The 25,091-nt window shown below is 47.6% G+C and overlaps 1 protein-coding gene across 1 annotated transcript in view; it reads left to right on the top strand.

Moving 5' to 3' along the window:
* CACNG7 (calcium voltage-gated channel auxiliary subunit gamma 7) overlaps positions 1 to 19,938 on the top strand; it is a 58,126-nt gene extending 38,188 nt beyond the window's left edge. Inside the window, exons 4-6 of the mRNA XM_053265484.1 lie at positions 3,042 to 3,182; positions 6,652 to 6,797; positions 11,317 to 19,938. Coding sequence (XP_053121459.1) covers positions 3,042 to 3,182; positions 6,652 to 6,797; positions 11,317 to 11,574 — 545 coding nt within the window. The 3' untranslated portion in view covers positions 11,575 to 19,938. The remainder of the gene's footprint in view (positions 1 to 3,041; positions 3,183 to 6,651; positions 6,798 to 11,316) is intronic.
* The last annotated feature ends 5,153 nt before the right edge of the window (positions 19,939 to 25,091 follow it).

Here is a 25,091-nt window from a genome sequence, read left to right as displayed (position 1 = left end):
ATGGACCAATGGTCTGACTCGGTATATGGCAGCTGCCTATGTTGCTCTTGGCATGCAGGGGGGCAGAACATCTCCTGCCTCTTCTGTGCTTAATTTTTATAGAAGAATTAGTGGGGAACTGCAGTCACTAGCCATGGTTGACAGATTATGAGGATTAGCAACCAGCTGCAGCCCTAGTCGCATGTTATGTCTAACACACCTACAAGCTGTGTACAGCAAAGACAGGTACAGATCTGTATGCAGGTATAGTTATTCACATGTTTTGCTGAATGCAGGTGCAGCAGTACGCTTCCTCTCTGTAGCCTGTGTTTCAGAGACCTGTATCCAGGTTCCTTTTTAAAATGAACACTGGTACAGCCATTCACACAAAAACATGAACAAGTGTACAGTCATCTGAATTCAAGTAAAACATAATGTCTGAATAGAACTAGCTACTTTGTGGAAAATGGAAATCCAGTTTGGGGGAATGAAATCTCAAGTTCAGGAAGCCCCCATTTTGTAGGAAAGCGTCTTTCAAATAGAGGTTGGTGCCAAGTAGTTCTTGGTGTGTTTCGGACACAGCAGAGATGAGTGGTATATAGATCCATGTATTTTTGCAAGACTGATTTGAGTAGTGGTGTGTGTGTGTGTGTGTGTGTGTGTGTGTGTGTGTGTAATGCAGAGATGTAACCTTTCATGGATTAACTAATTCAATGTATCAAACAGCAACCCTTTTTATCCAATTAAAAAGACATCCCCAATTAACTGGGCAACATGCTATTTAAAAAGTGATGTTTATATTTTAAGATAAAAACTACAAAAGGCATGCACTGTTTCAGGAGAGGCATTCCGCCTCTTGTACATTCCATGTATGTCACATGGAAGGGAATGCCTCTTCCAGAATTGTACCTGCTGTGACACATATCTATGCACCTCACCATCTAAAGGGAAAGTATGTTTTGTTTCTTCAAAATGATTGTTTTACTCATATGCAAAATATATGCTGACCTAACTGGCTGATTAAGTGATGAACCAATTAACACTCATTTGGGCAACAGCCCTGTTGTAAAGATTTGTACTAGTGACAATAAGGGCAGCAAGATGCTTATGGTACAAGCGATCTTCCACTTAGTGGGACATATTTAAGCTTAATTGGGTTCATTTCTTGGACTGGTGGATGGTGCATGTTTTAATTGTCATATTGGGGTTTTGTCATACACATTTTATATGACAGCGGCTAACATGATGCACAGTTCTAACATCTTTGGTAGGATTTGCAGCGCTGCTCCTGCAAATCTGGAAACAGCAGTGCCACTGGAGGGAACCAAAGGTAGCACTACCAGCGTTTACCTCCATTTCCTCCATTCACAACAATGGGAATACATACAGTAACGCCCATGGTGCTACCACCAGTTCTCTACAATAGTGCATGCCGCTGCTTCCGGGCCTGCAGAGTGGCACCACAAGTCCTACCGAAGACATTGGAACAGCGCATCATGTTGGCGAGTGTTATTACTCGTGTGAGCTGCCTTGAGCACCGGGTGGCTAGCAATGTTCCCTCTAACAGGGATTCCCAGATGTTGTGGACTACAACTCCCAGAATCCCCAAGCAAAAGCCATTGCAGCTGGGGATTCTGGGAGTTGTAGTCAACAGCATCTGGGAATCCCTGTTGGAGGGAACACTGGTCTGGAGTCTGCCGCCTTTACTCCCATGAGAACAGAGACTGGCTTGGGTGACTGGATAGCAAGGGGAGCAGACCTCTGCACATGCTCATTCCATGTGTACGATCACTTCTCAGATCAGAGGGGTGAGTCTTCATATTCAAAACAGGACCTGGGATGGAGCACTGGTGAGGCGTGGCTGAAATTGGACTCTCTTTTGGCCAGTTTCATGGGAGGCCAGTCCATTTCCAGGCACCATTCAAACTGCTGTCTTGGCTGTCAAAACCCTAAATAACCTTAAGGACCACCTTCTTCATCAACTATGGAGGCACTACTCTCTGACCCAACACGGGCAGAAATTCAAGTGGTGGGTACCACTCAGGGCCTTCTCAGTGGCAGCACCCTCTCTGTTGAATCCTCTCCCCAGGGAGGTCCCCTGGCACCTTCTCTGACCATCTTTAGATGGAGGGTGAAGACATTTTTATTCCAAGAGACATTTGGCTCTATGGGTCTATTTTGGGGTTTCTAGGCTCTAGACTAAGTTATTCAAGATGACCACGCAAGTTACTCTAAAGGTCTGCTTAATTTAAATAGCACTGTTAAGGAGTAATTTAGTATGGATGTGTTAGCCATTTTATTCACTCCTGGTTTAATTGCTCTGGTTTGATTTGATTATTTATTTATAGTTATAATTAGTTTTCTATACCAAGGATTCTCAACATTGGGCCCCCAGATGTTTTTGGACTTCCACTCCAGTAATCCCCAACCAAAGGCTACTGGGGCTGGGGATTATGGGAGCTGAAGTCCATTAACATCTGGGGACCCTACATTGCGAATCCCTGTTCTATATTACTTTTCAGACATTTATCCCAATGTGCTTTACAAGGCTAAGAAGACACAGCAGTTTTTTTTAAAAAAGGGGGAGTGGCTAATATTTCCCACAGTGAGAGCTGTGTGCTGCTTCTGTGACACTTGGCAGCCTGTCAGCACTCTTAGCAAAGGCAGGGGAGGCTTCGTGTGAACAATCTTGTGTGCCATCGCTGCTGCAACCTAACCCCATCGGGAGGACCTTTGTTAGGATTCTTGACGGGCTGGTGAGTGTGGCGGAAGCAGTGAGCACACATTCCTCTTGGATGCATGGCTTGCTGTGCAGAATGTCAGCCAGTGATTTTAACGGTTAGTTTCAGATTATTGTTGTAATCTAATCTAATCTAATCTAATCTAATCTAATTTAATCTAATCTATCTGTCTACCCACAGTCTCTCTCTTTCTCCACTTTGTTGTCTTGCACTAAAAGCAGAGTAGAACTATTTAAAGGGAATACATTAATTTAATCCCAGGATATCTGACTTTTTCTTCTTCTTCTTCCTTGTGTTCCCCCTCCCTCTCTCTCTGGACAGAGACCATCCGCACAGCCACCCCCTTCCCAATGGTCAGCCTCTTCCTTGTCTTCACTGCATTTGTCATTAGCAACATCGGACATATCCGGCCCCAGAGGACCATCCTGGCTTTCGTTTCCGGAATCTTCTTCATCCTCTCGGGTGAGGCGTAGAGGAGGCGCCCAACAGAGGGCACCCTATCCTTAGAGTCTGTGCTGATCACAACAGTAGGGGCAGCTGTGCTCTAAGGAGAGCTTATGGAGGTTTTTAAAGTGAAGCAGCAGAAAGATTATTAGGGGGCTTCATAGCCTTTGCAGTAGAACAGCAGCTTCTGTTGAGTATTGAGGAACTCCGGAGAGGTCTCCTTCCAAATGGTGGCACTCCTAGAGGCAAAATGAACCCAATCCTTGCCATGTCTATGAACGGACTAGTTAATATGTTTGGAATGTAGCTAGGGAGGTGACAGGTGGAGAAGTGGAGGTCTGGGAGATTCTGTAACTGTAATTTTTGCTCCCAGATTTTGTGTGAGGTGAGGAGGCCACACAGCCTCTCAGTCTGATGGGTGTGGGACATTTGGACATGGAAGGGGAGGACTCCAGCCTTTTCTCCCTCTCTTCCGTCCATTCTCCCAAAACGTCTGCTCCTGTCCCCTCCTAAACCTACCCACCCCCTGCTGCTTCTATAGAGATAAGAAAATATGGCCACTCTCCCCCCATACTCAGACACCACAACCTTACTGGTAGCCAGAATGCCTGGAATGTCCCTCTCAGCCTTTTTCAGGGACACTCTAGGAAATGCTGCTCACCTTGCCTCTAAGGTCAATCAAGGCAGTGCTGCTGCTGCTGTCATCACTGCCAACAGCAAGCTGGTAGGGCAGGACTGCACAACTTCAGTGCTCCAGCTGTTGTTGGACTACAACTTCCATCAGCCCCAGCCACAGTGGCCAGTAGTCAGGGATGATGGAAGTTGTAGTCCAACATCTGCAGGAGGGTTAATGTTGTGCAGGCCTGCTGGAGGGGAAGGGTGTGCTCTTCTTCATACCTACTCAGTGAGCAGGAAAAACACCAGAGTTGTTTACACGACTCAGTAAGCAAAGGGTGGGGAGGGTGCAAAACCGATATGGATTTGCTATTTGATTTCCCAATTGCTTGAAGCAACTGTAGGCTGCTCTGATTATTTTATTTCTTTATTTATTGCATTGGATTTTGAGGCAGCATTCATGGGATTTCTGGGCAACCCGCCATCCAGGCACTGTCCAGGCTCAGACCCATTCAGTAGACCTGTGTTGGAATCGGACCTTCTGACACACAGGCCAACCAGCTGGCTATCGTGCCCTAGGCTGAGCCAAGTTCTCCACAAAGGCAAGGGTCCAGGAGTGACGCAGACCTTGGACAGCTCCAAAGGCAAAGGAGTCAGGACCTTGGCCAGCACCCAATGCACACAAGAGCTGGCTATGGCAACATACAAAGGACGTTGCTCCAGCAGCTTCTTGGAGCAGACCGCCAGTTTTTATGGCTGTTGCCCAAGCAGAGTAAATTGGCCCCACCCTTTCCTTCAGGATAGTCTGTTTCTTAAGGGGGCTTTACCCAATTTCTTAAGCACCGGCTCTGATGGTGCTGGGCAGCCTCTACTTGGAATGGTGGGTCCTCAGCGGATTACTCTGAATCTGAGGACAAACCAGGGCTATATCTTCAGGCCATGGTGGAGGTGCTGATTTGGGGTCCCTGTACTCCTGGTGGTGGTGGTGGTGGTGGTGTCCTTGCAGCACAGGGTTACCCAGGCTCTGGGACAAAGTGGATGAGACTGAGTGGGAAGACACTGTGACCCAGAGCCTGGGTAACCCTGTTATGAAGACTGGTCATGTCACTGGGAGGAAGAGTTTAGATCAGATCTGGAAAACAGAAGGTGGGGGGAGGAATAACCCTGCCCCCACCCCCAGCACTGCAACTCCCTTCATAATCATATAATTCCAAGTCAGAGCTCCCACCCCATTCCTAGCTACTTGGCAGTTTAAAAAGTGCTGGGAGATCAATGCACAGAACTCCTGCATCACACCTGCTTTTGCCTAAGAGTCACGGACTGGGAAGGAGCTGGGGAAAGAGGACCCGACACCCCAGCTCACCCCCTTTCCCCACCTCCTGCTATGGTCTGTGCTTGGCTCTGAAGGCAGGAGAGCTGGCATGACTCCCAGGCCCCAGTGCTCCCAGCCCAAAAGAAGGGCAGTGGAGAAAGGGGGGGGCAGGGGGGAACACCAAGCCACATCCCACCACCACCACCACATCTGTCCTCTGCTTCCGTCCTGCTCCAGCTCAAGCATGACGGAAGCGGGAAACTGCTTTTCTGCTTCGGATAAAGGTCATTTCTTCTGCTTCCTCGGCCAGACTGTTGTGCTGCTCTTGCAGTCCCTGGTGTGAGGAGGAGGGAGAGAAAGCCGAGCCGAGCCGGCAGCCAGGCTAAGCCCCGGCTGCTTCTATGCTGGAACGCAGAGCAAGGGATCAGAGGGAGGAGTGGCAGGTGGGAGCTGCCTTTGACCGTCATCTGGAGGGCAGGGGGGCTGGAGGGCCTGGCGTGGGAGGCTGCCGAGGACACCTGGCTCTGGAGCATGCATGGCCGGGAAATAAGAGGAGGGGAGCCTGGGGCCGATGGTCCCAAACTAGCCTTGAGGTTGTGGGTAAGCTGGAGGGGGGAGGGGGAACGGTGGCTGCAGGACATCCCCAGGATTAATGTCACCTCAGCCACACAGTGCAGTGCTGGGCATCCAAAGAGGAAGCAGCAGGAGAGCGAGGCACAGCAGGGCCTGCCTGTGGCTCCAGAGCCCTGCACTGCACCACCGGGCCAGCTGCATTTTAGCACCAGTTGCCTAGCTGCAGTCTTCCGTCCCTTTGTCACCTGCTGCTACCGTGACCAAGGAATGGAGCCCAAGCCGAGGCTATGAGGATGAAGGGGTGGTGTTGTGCAGATAAGAGCAGCAAATCTGATTCTCGGCAGCTCCTTTGGGTTCTAGAGGCAATGTAAACAGACCGTTGTTTGGATGACTTCACATTGAGCAGGCAAAACGTCCCCTCGCACTGAGAAGGACCCCGTGCTAGAGGACCAGGGGAGAAGACTGGGATATATCTCTGTGCCTAGGAGCAGCTGCACCTCCATTCTGAGCGGAGGGCTGGCCCTAAGATAAATAGTGCCCTGGGCAAGGAGTGCCTTTGACACCCTCTCTGTGGTTAGCTGATCAGTGTTGTCCAGTTGTGTAGCTTGCACAAGTCCACCTCAGTACCCCTGGGCAGCTGCCCAGCTCACCCATGCCTAAGGCTGGCCCTTACGGAGCTCAACAGAACAACATAGGTTGACACATTCCATCTCTATTTTAATGAAACGTGTGCACCATTATGCAAGAGCACTCTTGTGCAAATGTACAAAATTGCACAGACGGAGTGGTGCCGTGGGTGGCAATTTTGTGCAGAATTTCAGCCCTGTTTTCTTGTCCAAGAGGCTGTTGCAGAGAAGATGGGACAGGGTTGTGGAATCGTATGAATCTCATGCACCGCCGTGCTCACCCTCCCTTCCCCCAAGACCGATAACAGTCCGTGTTCTCCTCTTCTTCCCTCCCAACCATCTCTCCTATGCTCTTTTTCAGGGCTCTCTCTGGTGGTGGGCTTGGTCTTGTACATTTCCAGCATCAACGACGAAGTCATGAACCGCCCCAGTGGCTCCGAGCAGTACTTCCAGTACCGCTACGGATGGTCTTTCGCCTTTGCTGCTTCCTCCTTCTTGCTCAAAGAGGTATGGGAGAGAAACTTTGGCGAAGCCACTGCTCGTCAATATAGAAAGTACGGAACTGTAGTAGATGGGTCAATGACCTGACTCGGTACAAGGCAGCTTCCTGTGTTCCTAAGACAAACCTCCTCCCCACACATACCTTCACCATGCACTGCACTCGCTTTCTATCCAAAGGAGCAGGTCCATTCAAGGCCAGTGTCATGGCCAAGAGACTGAACTGCGGATCTGAAAGTCCCCGGTTCGAATCTCACCTCTGCCATGAACACACTAGATCAGTGTTTCTCAACGTTTTTGGAGTCATGGACCAGAACATTATTCGTGCACAGTTTCCTGGACCGGCCATTAGTAAGGGGGTCGCCCCCACCCCCAGGCACCCCCCCAAAGTAATTTCGGGCAGCTCTCTGGAGCTCATTTCCAGGCAGCCCTCGCTGCAGGATAATGTTCATTTCAAGGAAGCAATATGAATGTTATCCAGCTACGAGGGCTGCCTAGAAATGAGCTCCGGAGAGCTCCCAGCAGCCCCTGCAAGCCCCAATTTTTGGAGGGTGTGTGATTTTTATTAGTGATGCCTCACAGACCAGTAGCCAGTGTCTTGCGGACTGGCACCAGGCCACGGACTGCTGGTTGAGAAACACTGCACTAGATGGCTTCAGGCAGGCCCCAGCTGCCAGATGAGGATACTAATCGTAACCCCTTACAGGGGTTTTGTAAGGATTACAACAAGCTTACACATGGGAAGTGCTTTGCACAGTCAAAAGCATTATACCAGGGATGGCAAACCTGAGGGTTTCCAGCAGTTGGACTACAACTCCGATCACCCCCCCAGCCACAATTGTTAGTGATGAGTACCCAACAGGTATAATTGAAGAGGGGTGGCCAACCCGAGGCTCTCCCACCTTTGTTGGGCTGCAATTCCCATCATTCCCCACTACAAGAAATTGCAGCAGGGGTGATGGGAGCTGTAGTCCAACGGCAGCTGGAGAGGCTCAGGCTGGCCACACACAGCACCCTACAAATGCTTATTATTATTATCCAGGTGTTGAGTACTGGGAGGGGGTATCATGTTCTGCACACGGGATGAGGGTCTTTCGTCTGAGGAATCACTCGGGAGGAGACGTCAGGAGTAGTCAATGGAGCAGGAGGTCAAAAGCCAGGAAGTGGTACCCATCAGTTCTCAGGAGCGAGCGAAGAGCGTAGTTAGGGGAAGCCGCGCATCAGAAGTCTATCAGAAGTCGTACAGAGGGGCAAGCAAAGAGCGTAGTCAGGGGGAGCCAGGAATCAAGGCCAGCTAGGTACAACCATGTTGCTTCGGCAACTGCTTACTGCAGATGGAGCTCCTCTGTAGCCCTGCTGCTGGGGATGGCCTTAGGCTCCACCCACACTCCCAGAGACAATGGCTAGTTAAAGGGCCGAGCCCTGTTTCCTAACCACCGACTCCTATGGAGCTGGGGCGATTCTTCAATCTCTGGGGGAGAGTCCGAGTCCTCTTCTGAGGATGAGGGCAACGGTGGGTCCTCAGGGCGAGGTGCGGGTGGTGGCTCTTCTGGACCCAGTGCCTCTTCAGTTCCCTCATCCTTGGAGCTCTCACCACTAGGTCCAGATATGGCTGGGGATAGGGAAGGTTCCCAGAAGGGAGCCTCCGGGTAACCGGGTTGTGCAGGTATCTCCTGGGGACCTGGAGCCTCATTCTCAGAGCTCTCACTGTCTGACCCCGCCTGGTGTGGCGATAGGTCCTAGTCCATGACAGGACACAGAAAGAGCCACATGTGTAGCCTCTGTGCTACCTCCATATTATCTATTATTATTGTTGTTTGTTTGTTTATTACTGGCTGATATACGGTGCAAGGAAATGGAGACTGTTGGAGCACCGTCCATGCTGCTCTGATTGTGGAAACGCTGCCAACAGTTTTGCGTCACAGGACACTTCTGCTCTGCCGTACAGTTGCACAGACACAGTTGCATTACACAACAGCCATTATTTCCAGTGGGCATCGCATTGTTTACACAACCTTATGACAGAGTGGATCTGCCCTGTTGCACACCACTGTCAGCAGTGTTTCTACTACTACTCCTACCAATATTGATATACCGCTTTACAACGAAAAGTTTCCAAAGTGGTTTACGTAGAAAAGTAAATAAATTGTAAATAAGATGGTTCCCTGTCCCAGAAGGGCTGCTCATAAACTTAGAAAAGAAACATAACCTAGACAACAACAGCAGTCACTAGAAGGATGCTGGGCTGGGGTTGGATAAGGCCAGTTGCTCTCCCCCTGCTAAATATAAGAGAATCACCACTTTAAAAGTTGCCACTTCACTCAGTTAGCAAGGGTTTCCACAGATGCAGCAGCTCTGGCAGTGCTCTAACTACCTGTTTTGCCTTGCATGGTATGTCAGTCACTACTATCATCATCATCATCATCATCATCATCACCATCATCACCATCTCCATTTCATGCCAAAGCAAGCTGATTCAAGCTCTTATTCCCAGTAATCCAACAGTAGCACAAGACAGAGAGCCAAATTAAATGGATCATGGGACATCTGTAAACCATAGGGGTGTCTGTATCTTTTCTCCTGTGGGACAAATAGCGACATCAGGGGGCCTGTGGTTGGAGTAACAGAACAGGGGGGAAGTTTTAAATGTCTCCTCCTCCTCCCACGGCACCATAGCCCCCACCCCACCCATTATTGCTTCGATCTAAAATAAACAAACCAACCCTCAGGAGATTATGTTTACAATTCTCCCATATCGTAAGTCTAGTTTGCCCCCAAAATCCCCATTAAAAATCAGGGTAATGTGAAGGTGATAGTTGGTGGTTATGGACGTCATACAGTGCATCGTGAGCTTATACAGCTCCTTACCACATGATGTGATGGCGGTCACTCATTTAGATGGCTTTAAAAAATGGTTGGGGACCAATTCACAGAGCATAGGTCTGTCAGCAGGCTGCAGTCAGCCATGGTATTTTGTGTGCTCTGTGCACAGAGGGAGACACGTTGTGCCCTCTGTGGGGTTCTTGTAACATCTAAAAGATGCTCTGGGTTATTATGAAAGACAACTACGAGCCACACTGATATTGTGCTTAAGGTGGGCCATGTCTCTTTCTCTACAAAAGCAGGCACAGAGGCCTCCCTAATCTGGGCTGGTACCTTGGTACCCCAGGCAGGGGAGTTGTCCAGCAAATAGCTGCCAAGAGCATCTTTGGGGCAAATGGCAGTTGGGGGTAGCAATTTTCAGTGAGAAAACAGCACAGAGAAAGGGCCTAAACTAGACTTGTAAAAGAATATTCTCTGATACGTTTAACAGAATGGGTAGAATAATTCTCCGAAATATTCTCACAGGAGAATATTCTTTTACAAGTCTAGCTTAAACCCTCTTCTATCAGAAGGTCTGGCACTTAACAGAAGAAATCTGCTTGTCATGCAGAAGGTCCCAGGTTTAATCCTTGGCATTTCCAAGCAGGCTGGGAAAGACTCCTGCCTGAAACCCTGGAGAGCCACTGCCATTGTCAGTGTAGACAATGCTGAGCTCGATACAGCAATGATCTAGTGTGGTATAAGGCAGCTGCCTATGTGGCACGGTCCCTGCCTGGATCGGGGGGCCTGCTTCTTTTTTAATAAAGGAAGACATGTGGCCAATCTTAAGCTGCGCCCATAGCTCAGTGGCAGAGCTTCTGCATGGTATACAGAAGGCCCCAGGTTCAATCCCTGGCGTCCCCATGTAGGGCTGGGAAAGCCTTGGAGAGCCTTTGCCAGTCAGAGTAGATATTATTGATGGGCAATCCTGATGGACCAAGGCTCTGACTCAACCTAAGGCAGTTTTCTATGTTCCTAACTGTGTTATAAAAATGCTATTGAGGTAACATGTAGTTGGGCTCTAACTTTCATTATTTTATGTCCATAGCGTTTAACATAACAAATATTAGGAGCTTGTTTATAGCAGGGGTCTTAGTTTGATTATCCTGAGCCATTCATTAACCTGCTTTTATGTCTTATTATTTTTACATATATCCCTCTCTTCCTCCAAGGAGCCCTGAGCAGTGTTCATGGTTATGTTTATCCTCACAACAACCCTGTGAGGTAGGGTAGGCCGAGAGATACGTGACTGGCCCAGAGCCACCCAGTGAAATTCACGGTTGAATGGGGATTTGAATCCAAGTCTCCCTGGTCCTAATCCAACACTCTAACCAATACTCTATGCTGATCCTATAACACAGGGATTCTCAAACTTGGGTCCTCAGGTGTTATTGGACTTCAACTCCCATAATCCCCAGCCTCAGTGGCCTTTGGTTGGGGATTATGGGAGTTGAAGTCCAATAACACCCGAGGACCCAAGTTTGAGAATCACTGCTATAACAGATACCCCATTTGAGACCAAGATAGTATCAGTCCTCATCATGTAAATGGCCCTATTAGATGTTATTAATCCTGGTGACACACCCCATAACTTGTGGGCAAATGTGGGTTACATCTGCAAGTCATGTCTTCATTCTTGATCTTCCCCTCTGTCGTTACTCCACAGGGCGCAGGCGTGATGTCTGTCTACCTCTTCACCAAACGGTATGCCGAGGAGGAAATGTACCGCCCTCACCCCGCCTTCTACCGCCCGCGCCTGAGCGACTGTTCCGATTATTCAGGCCAATTCTTGCACCCTGAGGTGTGGCATCGTGGGCGCAGCCCCTCTGACATCTCTAGCGACGTTTCCATCCAGATGACTCAGAACTACCCACCCGCCATCAAGTATCCTGAACATATGCACATATCCACCTCACCTTGCTAGACACGCCAGAGAATGTGCTGGACAAGGTGGCCAGTCTTCGCTTGCAGACTATACCGTCCTGCCCCCTCCCTGCCTAGGAGACTCCCTTCCCAATAGGGGCTGTCTTCCCCTCTCTGAAGACTTTGACCACCTGCTCTGCTAGAAACGTCCTCTCTCTCTACAGCTGGTGGGAACCGTTCAACCAACTTCTGAGATTGCCGGTGCCCCCTGTTCCCCTGCTTGGAAACTGTTCTGATTTCCTTGCTTCCCCTGGGAAACTTAGCTCCCAGACTGAACCCCTCCCCTCTTTCAGAAACTCAGTCACAGGCCCTGCCCATCCTCCATAGAGCAGTGGAAAAAGCAGGGCTAAGAAACGTATTTCCCATTTCAGTTACGCTGCCTCAAAATACCTCTTCTCTCACTCAGGTGGTTGGAAACCCTAGCAGGAAGTGGCTCATTTAGCACGTCCCCATCAACCTTCTCCCCAAGGAAGCTTTGATGGGAAGTAGATTCCAAAACTATCTGCATTGTTCAGATCTTCAGGGGAAGATGCCCATTAGCCCTCCCACCCACCCCAGTCCAATTCCTGTTAGGAGACGGCTCCTTGGCATCCTCTCCCTCTGTCAAAAAAACCAAACAGTTTTGATTATTTGTTATCATTGATTTTGTAATGTTCTGCCGATAAATGACACTCTTTCCTATTTTTACCTCCATTCCTCAAAGGCCATCTTTCTTTAGGGTTACCCACCTGAAAGCAACCATCCCTCTATTCCAGCTTCTTAGGTCACGAGAGGAAATATATTAGACTTGGTTTGTGACCAGACACATCCCCCTCCCCCCTCTCCATTTTCCTTTTCATAATTCTGGTTCAGAGGTTCCCAATCTTGGGTCTCCAGATATTGTTGGACTACAACTTCCATCATCCCCAGCCACAATGGCCAAAGACCCAAGGTTGGAAACCCCGTTCTCATTCATGACGTAACTCTGCATAGTGTTACTGTGTTTATTGGTCTCAAATATCCAGCCCAATAGAAAGATTTTCTTCAGTGTATGCCTGTCAATCTCAGATACCCAAACTCTAGCATGAATATCTTCCCCTGCCATTTTGCTGTGTCCCAAACAACAAATTCTGACAGAAAGTCGTGGGGTTCCCCCCCTCCTCTGCATTTTATTCCTGTATTCCAGATCTGGACAGAAAAAGACTAAGCCACCATTTTGATATGCTCACAAATATGAAATGACCAATTCTGGCACCCATCCTCTAGGTTTCTGTTATTGCCTCAGACACATTTCCTTTAAACTCAACAGCAAAATGCTGCAACACTATCTTGGGTTGGCCAAAATATGGCCTTCTCCTGATAGGAAATGTCCTGTCTATCTCCCCACCGCCTCCGCCTCTAATCCTACCATTGAAGAAAAATGCCTAACATCTGAAATTTCTCCCACAGTCTCACCTCATTTGCCTTCTTGCTGCCTGCACTTCCTGACACGCATTGGCTCTTCCACCATCTTTGTTTTCTGCGGCATTTTTGAAGAAGAACTATAATATTTGAAGAGACCATGTTTATTTGTGCCCCCACAAGCAAGAGACAAATAAAACCCAAGGATAGAGGGGTGAGGAAACAACTGTCTTCCAGCCATCAATGCCTCAAATATCCCCACCCCAACATTCAGTTGTCCATCAGCAGGTGCTGCAGCCATGTCATGGCACCAATGGAAACTCTTAAGAACTCCAGACTCTTTTTCAAGCATGCTCCCTTCGGTCATGATGCCACTTCTTGGGGCCATCGAGGCTAGGAAAAGAAAGAGAGAGAGAGAGAATTTATTATCGAGCGGCCAAGTGAACTATACCGCAGAGCAGACTTTGCCCCCCTCTTCCCTTCCCTTCCCTCTTGCTGCCCTGTTTTCCTTTGTTTTAAATATATTCAAAGGCTTCTTTCTTCTGCTTCAATTTCTTCTCAGTTTTACTTTTTTGTTTTGTTTGCTTGCCAATTTTTCTGTTTCTTCTCTTCTTTCGTCTTAATTTCACATTCACTTGTGGGTTTTGTCTGTTCCTTTATTTGGTTTTAATTTACCACATTTTCTTCCTCCCATTGTTTTCCAGTAACCCTCCATTTCCTAAGGACTCAGGATGGATAACCGCCCCCACTTTCCCCCTTCTTTTCTTTGCCTCTTCCTTTTATTCTGCCTCATTTAATTCCTCTTAGCATTTTTAAAGCCTTCTTATTTCCACATTTTCTTTTCCTGTTTTTCACTGTTCCTTTTCTTACCCGTTCCTCCCTCCCTCATTCAACCACTGCTTTGCAACTTTGGGTCCTGCTATGGAACTCCATTGTTCACCCAGGGAACAGGGTGCAGAAAAGAGGAAGGCAGACGTGAATTTTGAGGAGAAGAAATCTGCTGACGGGACACAATAAGGCGCAGGGAAACAGCTGCTGGAGTGAGAGAAGCAGAAAATTGAACTGAAGGAATATGGGAGAAGTGAGAAGAAGAAAAGGAAGATGGAAATACATTGCATATGATGGAGAAATTGTAGGAGATGGTAAAAAAGAAAGAGGGGGTATTCTTGGGATGGATGGGGGCGGCTTTCGGGGGAATCTTGTGCTTTTGGCTGTTCAAAGATTGCTGTTTGCAGGTGAACTCAAACTGTTTTGTTGCCCCAGGTGAAGATTAATATTATGCCTCCCACTGTATCTTGTTTTAGGTGGAGGAGGATAGAATTTCCTCCTCTGGGAAGTAAAAACCACGAATGCAGCCTCTCTTCTTGTTCCATGCAAGCAAAAAAGGAGCAAAGGGAAGTGAATTTTCTCCTTCTCTTGTAGGGAACAAGGGACAATTTGGATCCTGCTGCCTCCCCAGGTAACAGCCTGCACTGCTTGTTGGGTTAGACCAGCCCTGCCCACTTCCCAAGACTTAACAGGAAGGATGACATCCCATGAGGAATGGAGAAGTTTCCCCTGTATTTGATACCAGCATTCCATAATATCCCCCTGGGGGGCAGGACATAGAGGGGGAAGCCTGTGCTATGACTCCCAGCCCCCCAACACACACCCGCAGCGATGCTCTTCCCTTGCATTCGATTCCCCTGGGCAAGAGAGGGCTTTCTCCTGGGATGCTAGAGGGAAATGCAGTCACCATATGGACAATCTTTTGCAGACAGAGATTGGGAGAAGGCAGGCAAGGACTTTTGAAGGGTAAGGAGCGGATACGCACACTGCTCTCATGCCGTGGCTATGAAAGGGATGGGAAGAAAGATACAGCTGATTCAGCTTTCAACAAAAAAGTTCTGATTCTCTTTTTTCCGCATGTCTTCTCTTCCTCCTCCTGCTGACTCAGCACCAGCTGCAGCTAAGTTCACCTTCATGCATTACTTTGGAGATCGCAATCCAGCACTGGCCCTGTTTTGTGTGTATGTAGCTCCCAGCCATCTCTCAAAATGCCCTATCTGCAGTATCACCACTTGCCATTTCCCCCCCTCACAGCTCTTTCTTTTTCAGAGTAAGAAAGGGTGGGCATATCTCAAATAAATGCCCCTTATTTTAAGGAGTATTCCTTCATTTCACAGTCAAATTTTCATTAAAGGAGAAACCGGGGTAAGAAGAGGTGGGGTGCCTCCTAATTAGAAAGCTGGGGGTGTGATGCAGAATCATATAACCTTCCCCACTCTAGGTGGTGCTGACACTCTGTTCCCCACAGTACTGCATATACTGAAAATCTAAGCCTTCTTTTTATCCCCTCCAAACAAGTTTCTAGTCCTCTTGCTCTCATGGAGATAACAGAAGAACACAGTGACATGCAGCCCTACCTTCGTTCATAGGTGAAAACTGCCATTTGGGCAGCAAGACCATGACACAGGTAGGGGGTGAACTTGTCCACATGTCCACATCACCAGTCCAGCTTTTACATTTAGTGGGTTGACAATCAAGACATATGCCTTGCATTCCTCATATTTTTTGTTCTCATACTGCTAAATCTCTGTGGATGTGAATTTACCTTCTTTCATCTCAGTGGGGCAGGCCCTACGTTGCTTTGTGTTCACCCCTCAAGTGATCATGTTCAGTTTGAAACAGGAACTGCCGATCAAGTTGCACTGGGATTGGGGTCCTGTGCTTGAGTTGGAAAACCCCACAAAATGTGGGCATTTCATATTCATACATACTAGAGAGCAGGTAGGTGCCAGGCCCGTAGCCAGCTAGTGGCATGGTGTGTACCGGTCACACCCAAAAATCCTCTTTCCCTCACAGCCTCGCTGACTGTTTTCACTGTACATTTTATAACCTGCCTCCCCTGACTTCTGCAACTCCCCCCCCCAAAAAAACTTTGAGGCCTGGTGGGTGCTGCTTTCAGGGGCCAGGACCACTGCCCATCTTGTCACTAGAAGCTCACCAAAAAGGAATCTGGGACTAACTGGGCTGTTGTGGCCGGAGCTTTCATAACATCAGTGAACTGGAAAGGAGGGGAGTTCATATCCACAGAGATTTAGCAGTATGAGAACCAAACATACTGGGAATGCAAGGAATAAATCTTGATTGTTGACTCACTAAATGTAAATGCTGGACTGGAGATGTGGACATGCTACATTCAGCCTCTTCTTAGAGCTGATGTGCATGTTATTTCCTCAGTAAATAACATGCACAGGCCCAGGGCAGCCTGTCAAAGGGGGGTTGCTTCCACCACGGGCCCTGATCCAGATTAGATGGGCCTGTGTTGCTATTTGCCCTAGGAGGGAAGCAGCCATTGTCAGTCCAAGCAGCAACAAAGGTGACGGCTGTTAGTCTTATGGCAAAAGCAATGGTTTCAGGGTGGAGCTTTGCAGCCAAGGGGTGCAATATTTGCATATCTGAATATTTGCATATTTAGATAAGCTTGGCAAGTATTATTATTATTTTATTTTTACATTTATATCCCGCTCTTCCTCCAAGGTGCCCAGAGTGGTGTACTACATACTTAAGTTTCTCCTCACAACAACCCTGTGAAGTCGGTTAGGCTGAGAGAGAAGTGACTGGCCCAGAGTCACCCAGCTAGTATCATGGCTGAATGGGGATTTGAACTCGGGTCTCTCCAGTCCTAGTCCAGCACTCTAACCAACAGGGCCAGCCATTGTTTCCCACGTCATTTTCACCTCTACTGAAAATCTCCTTAAGAGTATCGATTTTCCCTTTGATACTACCCATGTCACTTAAGCAAATGCACCACCCCAGTGGGACAAATTAATAAAGGTCATCAGGAAATTGCAAGCAGGGTTACCAATCTTTAAAGCAACTAATGCTGTTGTGCCTTTAACAGCAGGTTGAAGTGCAGACAACAGCATATGTACTGTTCGCCTCCATGCTATGAACAGCATCTGCTAATTCTTACAGAGAGGCAGAAGAGCAGGTCCAGTAGATTCCCCACCCACCCACCCTGCAGTCAGCTGGCAACCCTAGTTGCAGGTGGAGCTAGGTAGGAGGAAGGGCATAGCAGCCATGATTGGACCACAGACCTGAGGGTCTTCAAAATGGTACAGTTCAGAAGCCAAGGCTACAAGTAGGGGCTGTTATCCAATTAATCTTAGTCAATATGCATTTAGAAGCAGAAATTCTTTGATTTTTGACAATGCATGTATGTGTCACAGCAAGCGTAATATTAGAAAGAGGCATTCTTCTTTTCCTTGGAGAATACCTCTCCCCCAGATTAAGCTTGTCATCTGCAGTTTTTATAAGTACTTGTATTAAAAATAATTCAAAATATTAAAATCAGTTGCCTGGTTGGGGCAGTTCTTTAGTCAGCCCACAAATATTTCAATTGATTAATCAAACCAATTAAGTATCACAGCCCTAAAGATGATTCTGTGTATTTAGAGACAACAGGCATGAATGTGGGGCTGAAAAATCGTCAGTTCGCTGCACTCCTCCCAGACACTGATTGATAAAAGATCCCATTCCAAAGGTTCAGTTTTAAAAAGAAAAATTCTGGGGAATTTTATCTGTCAATCGAACAGCTCAGTGCAGACCAATACATGAGTACAGAAGCATAAGTGTGTCAGAGTTCACAGGTAGGCATTTCGAATGAAGAATCTTGTGCCAAGAAGAATTATTTATACTGCAATCTGATGCACATTTACTCAGAAGTAAGCCCCACTATGATTAGTGGGGCACACTAAGATAAGAGTGCATAGGGTTGCAGCCTTAGCATGAGTGTGCGTTTTTTGTTTTTAAACCCATGAATTATTGTAGGACTCAATAGTAGAGGTTGTGAACAGGTATCCATCTGTCCAAACATACCAGCTAATTCCAGCAAACTAAGAGGGAAATATACCCCATTACCTTCCCCTCCACATATTTCCTTTGCCAACTTTTTTATGGACAGCCATTTTACATGTTGCATGAGAGATGCAGCAACAGGAAAAGTTTCAGCTACAGTTTTCTGGCAGTAATGAGACTCAAAGTCACAAGAGCCTACCAATTAAAACCAGTGGCAACCCTCGTTTTCTCAGGCATCTGTTGCACTCTTTGCGACATTCATGCCTGCTGCTAAGATGATCATGGAAGGAAGAGCTGCACAACTTCAGGCTCTCCAGCAGATGTTGGGATACAAATCCCATCGCCCCTCCCTATTGGCCACAGTGACAGGATGATGGGAGCTGGAGTAAAAAGAAAAAGAAAACGCTGGAGAGCTGAAGTTATGCAGCGCTGATCCAAGGTTAGGTCTTTTGCTCCTAATGGGAGGATCACCTTTGCATTTTCAGGTGCAACTTCATACATGCATGCACACAACTTGGTTTCTCATTGATTTGCTGATGACTCGCATCTGAATGTGTGTACGAACTCCACTGAAAAAAGCATTGTGTTGGAGGTGATAGGAAAGTTGTATCTGAAATGTTTGGATGGCTCATTCAGTTTCACATATGCAAGTGACCATTTTAATGCTCAGTCATCAAGCAATGAGCCTGCACATGTGAACTGGGAAAGGATTCCCCTTCTCCTTTCTGTCTAATAGTGTGTACATGTGTTCCTCTCTGTATGAACTGAGGTGCTTCTGGAAGACAAGAACCCACAGACAAAGGAAGCAAATGGCTTTTGAGTAAGTTTGGCAGGCCTGTTCCTGGATAGTTGCTATACCTTTAAGAGTTGCATAGGAAGGAAAATTCTACAATTAAGCCACACTTGATAGAATTCCTCTCGCCTGCAACTCTTAAAGGTACAGGGGCCCTCTCAAAGGTGCAGATCTGCCAGCCCTACACTTTTGGGCTGTCTGGAATTCATTGTTTGCTACAAACCAGAAAAGAGCTCTAAGCAGTGAAAGAAAAGGTTATTAATTTTATTATTATTATTATTATTATTATTATTATTAATTGTGTTCAGCAGCTCTGCCATCTTTTGGAGGAGAGGACAGGGTTCTTGTGCCTTTCTCAGGTGACAAGCAAAAATTCAACAGATGAAGTTTTCCACTTCCCCACATCTCCAGGCCAAGGAGAGCTGCACGTATTCGGCTTACGCCTGTCTTGCAACTGTTCAAAGGCACAGAAGCCCAGCAAGGTTTTGTCTCTTTTGCTTTTTGTTTTTTAAAAGGCTTTCTCTATATTGTCCACAGAGCTTCCTGCATTTTGGCACTGAAAGCATTAATTTTTTCTTTTTCTTTTTAAAAAACTTGCTTCCTCCATGCATGGACACAAACACCCTTTGCGGTGGAAGTTTTCTAAGGGCTAAAAGCCATCTTGTACATTTACACATGCTAAAAACTGCAAATAGGGACAACAATAAATTCAGAAGAGTGTTGGGCCAGATAAAAGGTTGTACCCATGCCACTCCTAAAGGCAAAATGGTCGTTTTTATAGAAATGCAATTTAAACAAACAAAACATAAATCTCCACCACACCAGGGGAAAGGAAATGAACATTTGCTGGTGGTGCTACAAGAATTCACACGCACATGTCTTGGCAGCAGCTGGGAGTTTTAGTCTCTCTCAGCAGTGAGGAAGTTTAATAGAGAATGCAACTTTTAAAATAGGGGGAAGAGGAGCCTGCCACTGTGAAAAAGGCGGAGCCTGTATCTGAGATATGGCGGAGCCTGCAGTCATGGAGGCGGAGCTGTGGTGCTGATTTGGGGAGGGGGCGCTGGTTCTATTTTCTTAGTCTGCATCCTAGAATTTTGGGTTGAATGGGGTTAGGGGACTGGGGAAATCTAAGGGGAGGGGGAGGGGTTAATTAGCCAACAAAAGGAACCTGGGTTTTTTTAATTAATTACAAGAAAATGGTTATTAATGATTATTAATTATATGATGATGATTAATAAAATGTCCCAGCACCCCCTCCTTGCCATGGAGGAGGGATGGGCCAAAAATGGATTATTTACTCTGTATTATAATGTAAATAAGACTTCAATAAACTTTATTTCAAACAAAAAAGAGCTCCTTTTCATGACCATAATATTCTCTATGAGGAGGAATCCAGATAGATTGATAGTCAGAATTTCTGGGTGTACAGTTGTGCCCAGTTTCTACACTGTCGAGCCACAGCATAAACTGGCCTACACTAGCACCGTCCTCTCTTACCTGGGAAACCTTCTTCCTCATCGCAGCTGTACAAGGTCAAGAACAGTCATGGTTTAGCTAGCTATAAGGGACAAGACCCTCTGCATGTGCCCAGAAGCACTCTCATCTTTACTGCTGCTTTGCATTTTTCAGAGCTGGGCTCTGACTTTAAAATCCGACTGCATGGCGGACTCTAACTGAGAGGAAGGAACTGGAAACATAGAGATTATTTAGAAATATGAGGAGGCTGGTGGGCTCAAGGCGTAGTAGAGAAAGGGTGCTAGGCAGTTGGAATACAGTTACCAAAGACTGTGGAAATGAAAATGTATGTGGGGGGGAAGGACGGGAGCTAGGACTCTTGAGCAATTCTGAACCAGGACTCTGCCTCATCCCTCTGTTCCCTGTGCCTGGGCATCTCTGTTACTCCATTTCCTCAGCATCCATCAGGAGCCAATTGGGGAAGTGGAAGTCAAGAGAGGGAACCAATGAGCTCCACTTCTGAAAAAGAAAGGGCGGGCCTAGCAAGGATCACAGCATCCTGGATCCCAGCAAACAGGGAAGGGGTTAATGGTCGCCATGGCAATGAGCTGGGAATATGGTACCTTGGATGCACATGTGGCAATGGAGGAAGTGGCAGAAGCTGTGCTGCAAAGAGGAGTTGGGAGGCGATGGAGGGGGATTGTGGAACCAGGAAAGATGCAAGGAAAGTGGTATCGCGGGGGAGGCGGAGAATGATTGTGGGGAGCATGAAGAGAGTAGAAAGGACAGAGACAGAACAGACACGGAGAATTCAGGAGACATGAAGTGGGAGGTGAGGCAGCAAATGTGTGCCAGAGGGTTGTGGGGGGAGTGGGATGAAGGGGATTTGGGGGAAAGAGGCGAAAGAAGGCAAAAGGTTAAAAAAAGGCTGGAAGGTTAGCACTTTTCTAGAACAATTATTGAGGAGAAAATGAAATGCAGGGGGCTGCTAGGAAAAAAGAGGGGAAAGCAGTCAGGGGGCTGCGGAAAAGGCAAAATGTGGCAGAGAGACTAAGGAGAGAGAAGTCTGAAAGATGAAAAAGAGAGTGAGGGAAGGAGGGAATCGCTGGCATTAAAAAAAGACACACCAAGGAATGAGGATTCTTCGGGTGGCGGGGACGGGGGAGAGATTATGGCAGGACATGCAGGAATTGTGAAGGGGAAAGAGAACCTCTGGAGAAGAAGGGGCCAGTTAGGCAGAGAGGGATGGGAGAGGGAGGGCTTGGGGAGCCAGGGGGTGGGGTGGGGGGAGAGAGCCTGTAGGCAGAATGAACTAAGGGGAGAGAGCAGGAGAGCGGATATCAGGGAAGAGATTAGGGGAAGAGGATGTGGGGGAGGAAATTGGGAGAAGCAAAGGGAGGAAGGGAAGGAGGGTGAGGAGGAGAATACATTGTCTCTCTGAAAGACAGTGGGAGGGGTGAGGATTGAGTGGGTGCTGGAAAGGAGAGGGGAGAAACCATGGAAGTGTGAGGGGGAAGGGTCAGTGCTGAAGGAAGTGATAGAGAGTGGTCACAGACAACAATCTGCACTGCTTCCAGGCTGATCATCATGCGCATAAAACTGCACAGGAGGGTGCGCCCAGTCACATGATGAGCTTATTTTGTTCTTGACACTCGTCCACAATTGGTCAGTAATCAGGAGAAGCAGGAATGCAGTAAACATGGCCACCTTAGGGCCGAATGCTGCAGCGGAGCTCTTTCCTCTTTGGGCGCTGCGGCACAGGTAATGGCCAGAAGGTACATATAGATACCTGCATTCAGGCAGAGACACATGGAGAAGTAGTGAGGAAAGGTGTAAAGTTCAGAAATGGAGAAGAAGGCCGTGGCTGGGAGGTGGTAAAATATGTGAAAGGCCCGACAGAAGAATTCAGGAGAGAGGTATGTGGACCAAGAGATACATGCAGAATAAGAGAGAGAGACATTTAACCAGGAGCAGGCAGCCTATATGGGTTGAGGAGCCGGGTGAATGAGCAGTCTGCACACCTGGGGTTAACATGGCGGTGAAGAAGGCAAGGCAGAAAGAGGCAGCCGGGGCCTGGAGAGGTGAGTGGCAAGGAGTCACACCTGTAGCTCATTTACTGTCCCCTTCACTCCACCTGCACAGGCATGTACTGAGTTTAATGGTTGCAAACATGTTATCAGAAGCGGTAAGAACTGTTGAAAAAATGAGGGGAAAGGCGAAGGCCAGTATCATGGAGGCAATACATACAGCTACATTTTAATTAAAATGGCTGAAGGCTTACAGGCTGCAAAAAGACTCTGGGGTCCTATCTCCATGCCCCATTGGATTTGTGCCACTTTAACTGCCATGGCTTCCTATCAAAGAATTCTGGCAATTTTCGTCTGGCAAGGGTGCTGAGAATGATTTTAGAGATTTCTTACACCCTCGAAGAATGGCAGTTTCCCATCTGAGTCCGTAGTGTGGATATGCTTGAACTAAAACAGAGAGGACAAAGGTGAGAAAGGATAGAGCTTCGTAAGGAAGTAAGGAGGTAGAGAAAGGCTGACTAGTATCTTAAAAACAAGTGAGACCCATGGGGTGATGGCCCAGGGAAGGTTCTGATGATTGAAAGAAAATGGAGGATTTCTAGGTGGAGAGGTCAGCACAGTAGATGGCACAACAGCAGGAGAGGAAGGCGATGGAAGCAGAGAGGACCAACACAGAATAGCCCTGTGCAGAGTATAAAACCAGGAGACTCTGGTCTGCACATGCAGCAGAAAGAGGTAAAAGAAACTGGTGATTCTGGATTGCACTGTACCACTTCAGATAGCAGGTGGGGGCAGGGGTGCCATTTTTGCATGCTCCCCCAATTAAAAAAAACCCACAACTACTTGCAAGTTAAAAAAAAAAAAACCCAAACAAAACAAAACACCAGCACAAGAACACATCAGAATACCAAGGACAGAAAGTTTAGCTTGAGGCTGCTGTGTTAGCTTTCTTTTTGCAAGGAGCTTTTTATGCAAGGGAGCACTCAAAAATGCAAGCCCCTCCTGTTAGGGTAAAGCACCGATGTCTTTTCTGCCCCTGCAGAACTCTGCCAGCTCATTCCCACCTTGGTCTGCTGTATGTGCAGACCAGGTCTAAGGGGAAATGAGGAGACTTAAGCAGGGGTAGAAGCCATTGGCGTGGAGAATTAAAATGGGACTCTGGAAGTATCTGGAACTAAGTCCAACATATGTTGTGGGGAATTGTATATTTGAGATGTTTCCAGTAAGAATATGCTTGTGTGATGTGCAGCCACCTAAGCCTTCCAGTTGATGTAGAAAGCCAGTGCTAAAATGTACAGATGGAAGAGAGCAAACTGGACCATCCACTCTTGGGTGACCCAAAGTATTGAGGCACCTGAGGCGAGGCGCCAAATGTTGCCTTGTCCCATGCTGGCCATCCCCTTTTCAAACCAATCCTTGCAAGTTTTGAAAGTGGCATGGAGAGTGGGGAGGAAGAAAAGCTGCCAGCAGCCTCCTCTTCTCTCCTTGTGCTTCTTAGAAGCATAGCAAGGAGTATAAGGAGAGGCATTTCTTGCAAAGCTTGCAAGGCTCAGATTGGTCCCAAAGAATTGCTCTGATGGGAGCTGCAGGGAGTATCTTGGCACTCTGGTGGCACCCCAGTAATCTGCCGCCTGAGGCAACTGCCTCACTTTGCCTCACGTAAGGACCACCCCGCACCCATCCACTGCAGAGGGGAGAATGTGGGTCTTCCCTGTTCAGAAGCTTCAGCTTCAGCATGATTGGTGCATATTCTCATTAGGGTGGAACACGGGAGGGCACATCTCATTTAGGGTTCATTTTTATTGACTATTTGTTCATTTTTATTGACTATTTGTTCATTTGTTTCTGTTCATAGAAATTAAAAGGGGGGAAAAGATGGACCAAATTTGTTTGTTTGTGGTTTCTCCCCCTTCAGTTGTCATCTATTATTTTTCACAAAGGACTTTTATTCCAAGGGACAGTGCTAAACTTCACGGCAATGACAAACAGTGGGTGATGTATTCAATGCTTAGATTGAATGAATCGACGTGTCCTCTTATTGACAAGTATAGCGATCTGCATTGCCATTCACCCATGTTGCTTTGACGCAGTGTTGTCGGGTAGGCAAATGTGCAGTTCTACAGCTGACAAGCCCTGACATTCAAAAGAGGTTGCAGGGCTGCGAGTCCTTGTTCAAATTAAGCCCAGGGGGAGAGAAAGAGGAGAGGAGACAGGGAGTTCTCCTTCATGACAGTCTCCGCATCCACCCCCCTGCCTAGACTTCTGGGTGGGGGAGACGAGAGAGGCGGAGTTGTTCAAGCTGGCATCTGCTGAACAACACAGCGTTCTGTGTTGGCATGGCAACCGGAGCAGGGACAGGGTGAAGGGGGGAGAGGGAGGCAGCAGCCGAGAAATGCTGGCTTCCCGGCTGTGTCTGGAGCCCACACGTAGCAGCATATGCCGAAAGAACAGGGGCAATCCACAGTGTGCAGCAATGTTCAGCTGACGGCAATGTACCGTGCACAATAGGCAGTTCTCGGTTATGCACAGGAGGCTTTAGTGCTACGCAATGCGGCGATATGACCGTTTGCAACTTCAGAGTGCAATGTCACAAACACAACAGGCAAACATACACAATGACAGTGCAGTTTGCACGTGTGTTCCACACAGCTATATGCAGTGGGCACCACGTGCAATGAATCTTATTCAAAGTGCAGATGCACAATGGTGCCTATGCATCCTGAGACACAACCAGCAGTAAAACATACCACACACGATTTCCGGTTCACCAGTGACTTGCAGCACTGTGGCAACAAATTGCACTGACTGGGCCACAAAATGCATCACATGGCATTGGATGGTTGGGTAGTAGCTCACACAGCACCACAAAAGACAGCAATGAGATGCAGCAACCCGTGGCAATGTTTTTTGCAGTAGACATCTGTCAATGGTCCACAGCACATGACAATACAAAATGCACTATGCATTATTATATTACACACGGCACAAGCGAACACAACCCTCACCCACAAAGTGACACCA

The sequence above is a fragment of the Hemicordylus capensis genome, chromosome 6 (genome assembly GCF_027244095.1).
Source record: "Hemicordylus capensis ecotype Gifberg chromosome 6, rHemCap1.1.pri, whole genome shotgun sequence".
Classification (NCBI taxonomy): Eukaryota; Metazoa; Chordata; class Lepidosauria; order Squamata; family Cordylidae; genus Hemicordylus; species Hemicordylus capensis.
This window is presented reverse-complemented; position numbering and strand designations above follow the sequence as displayed.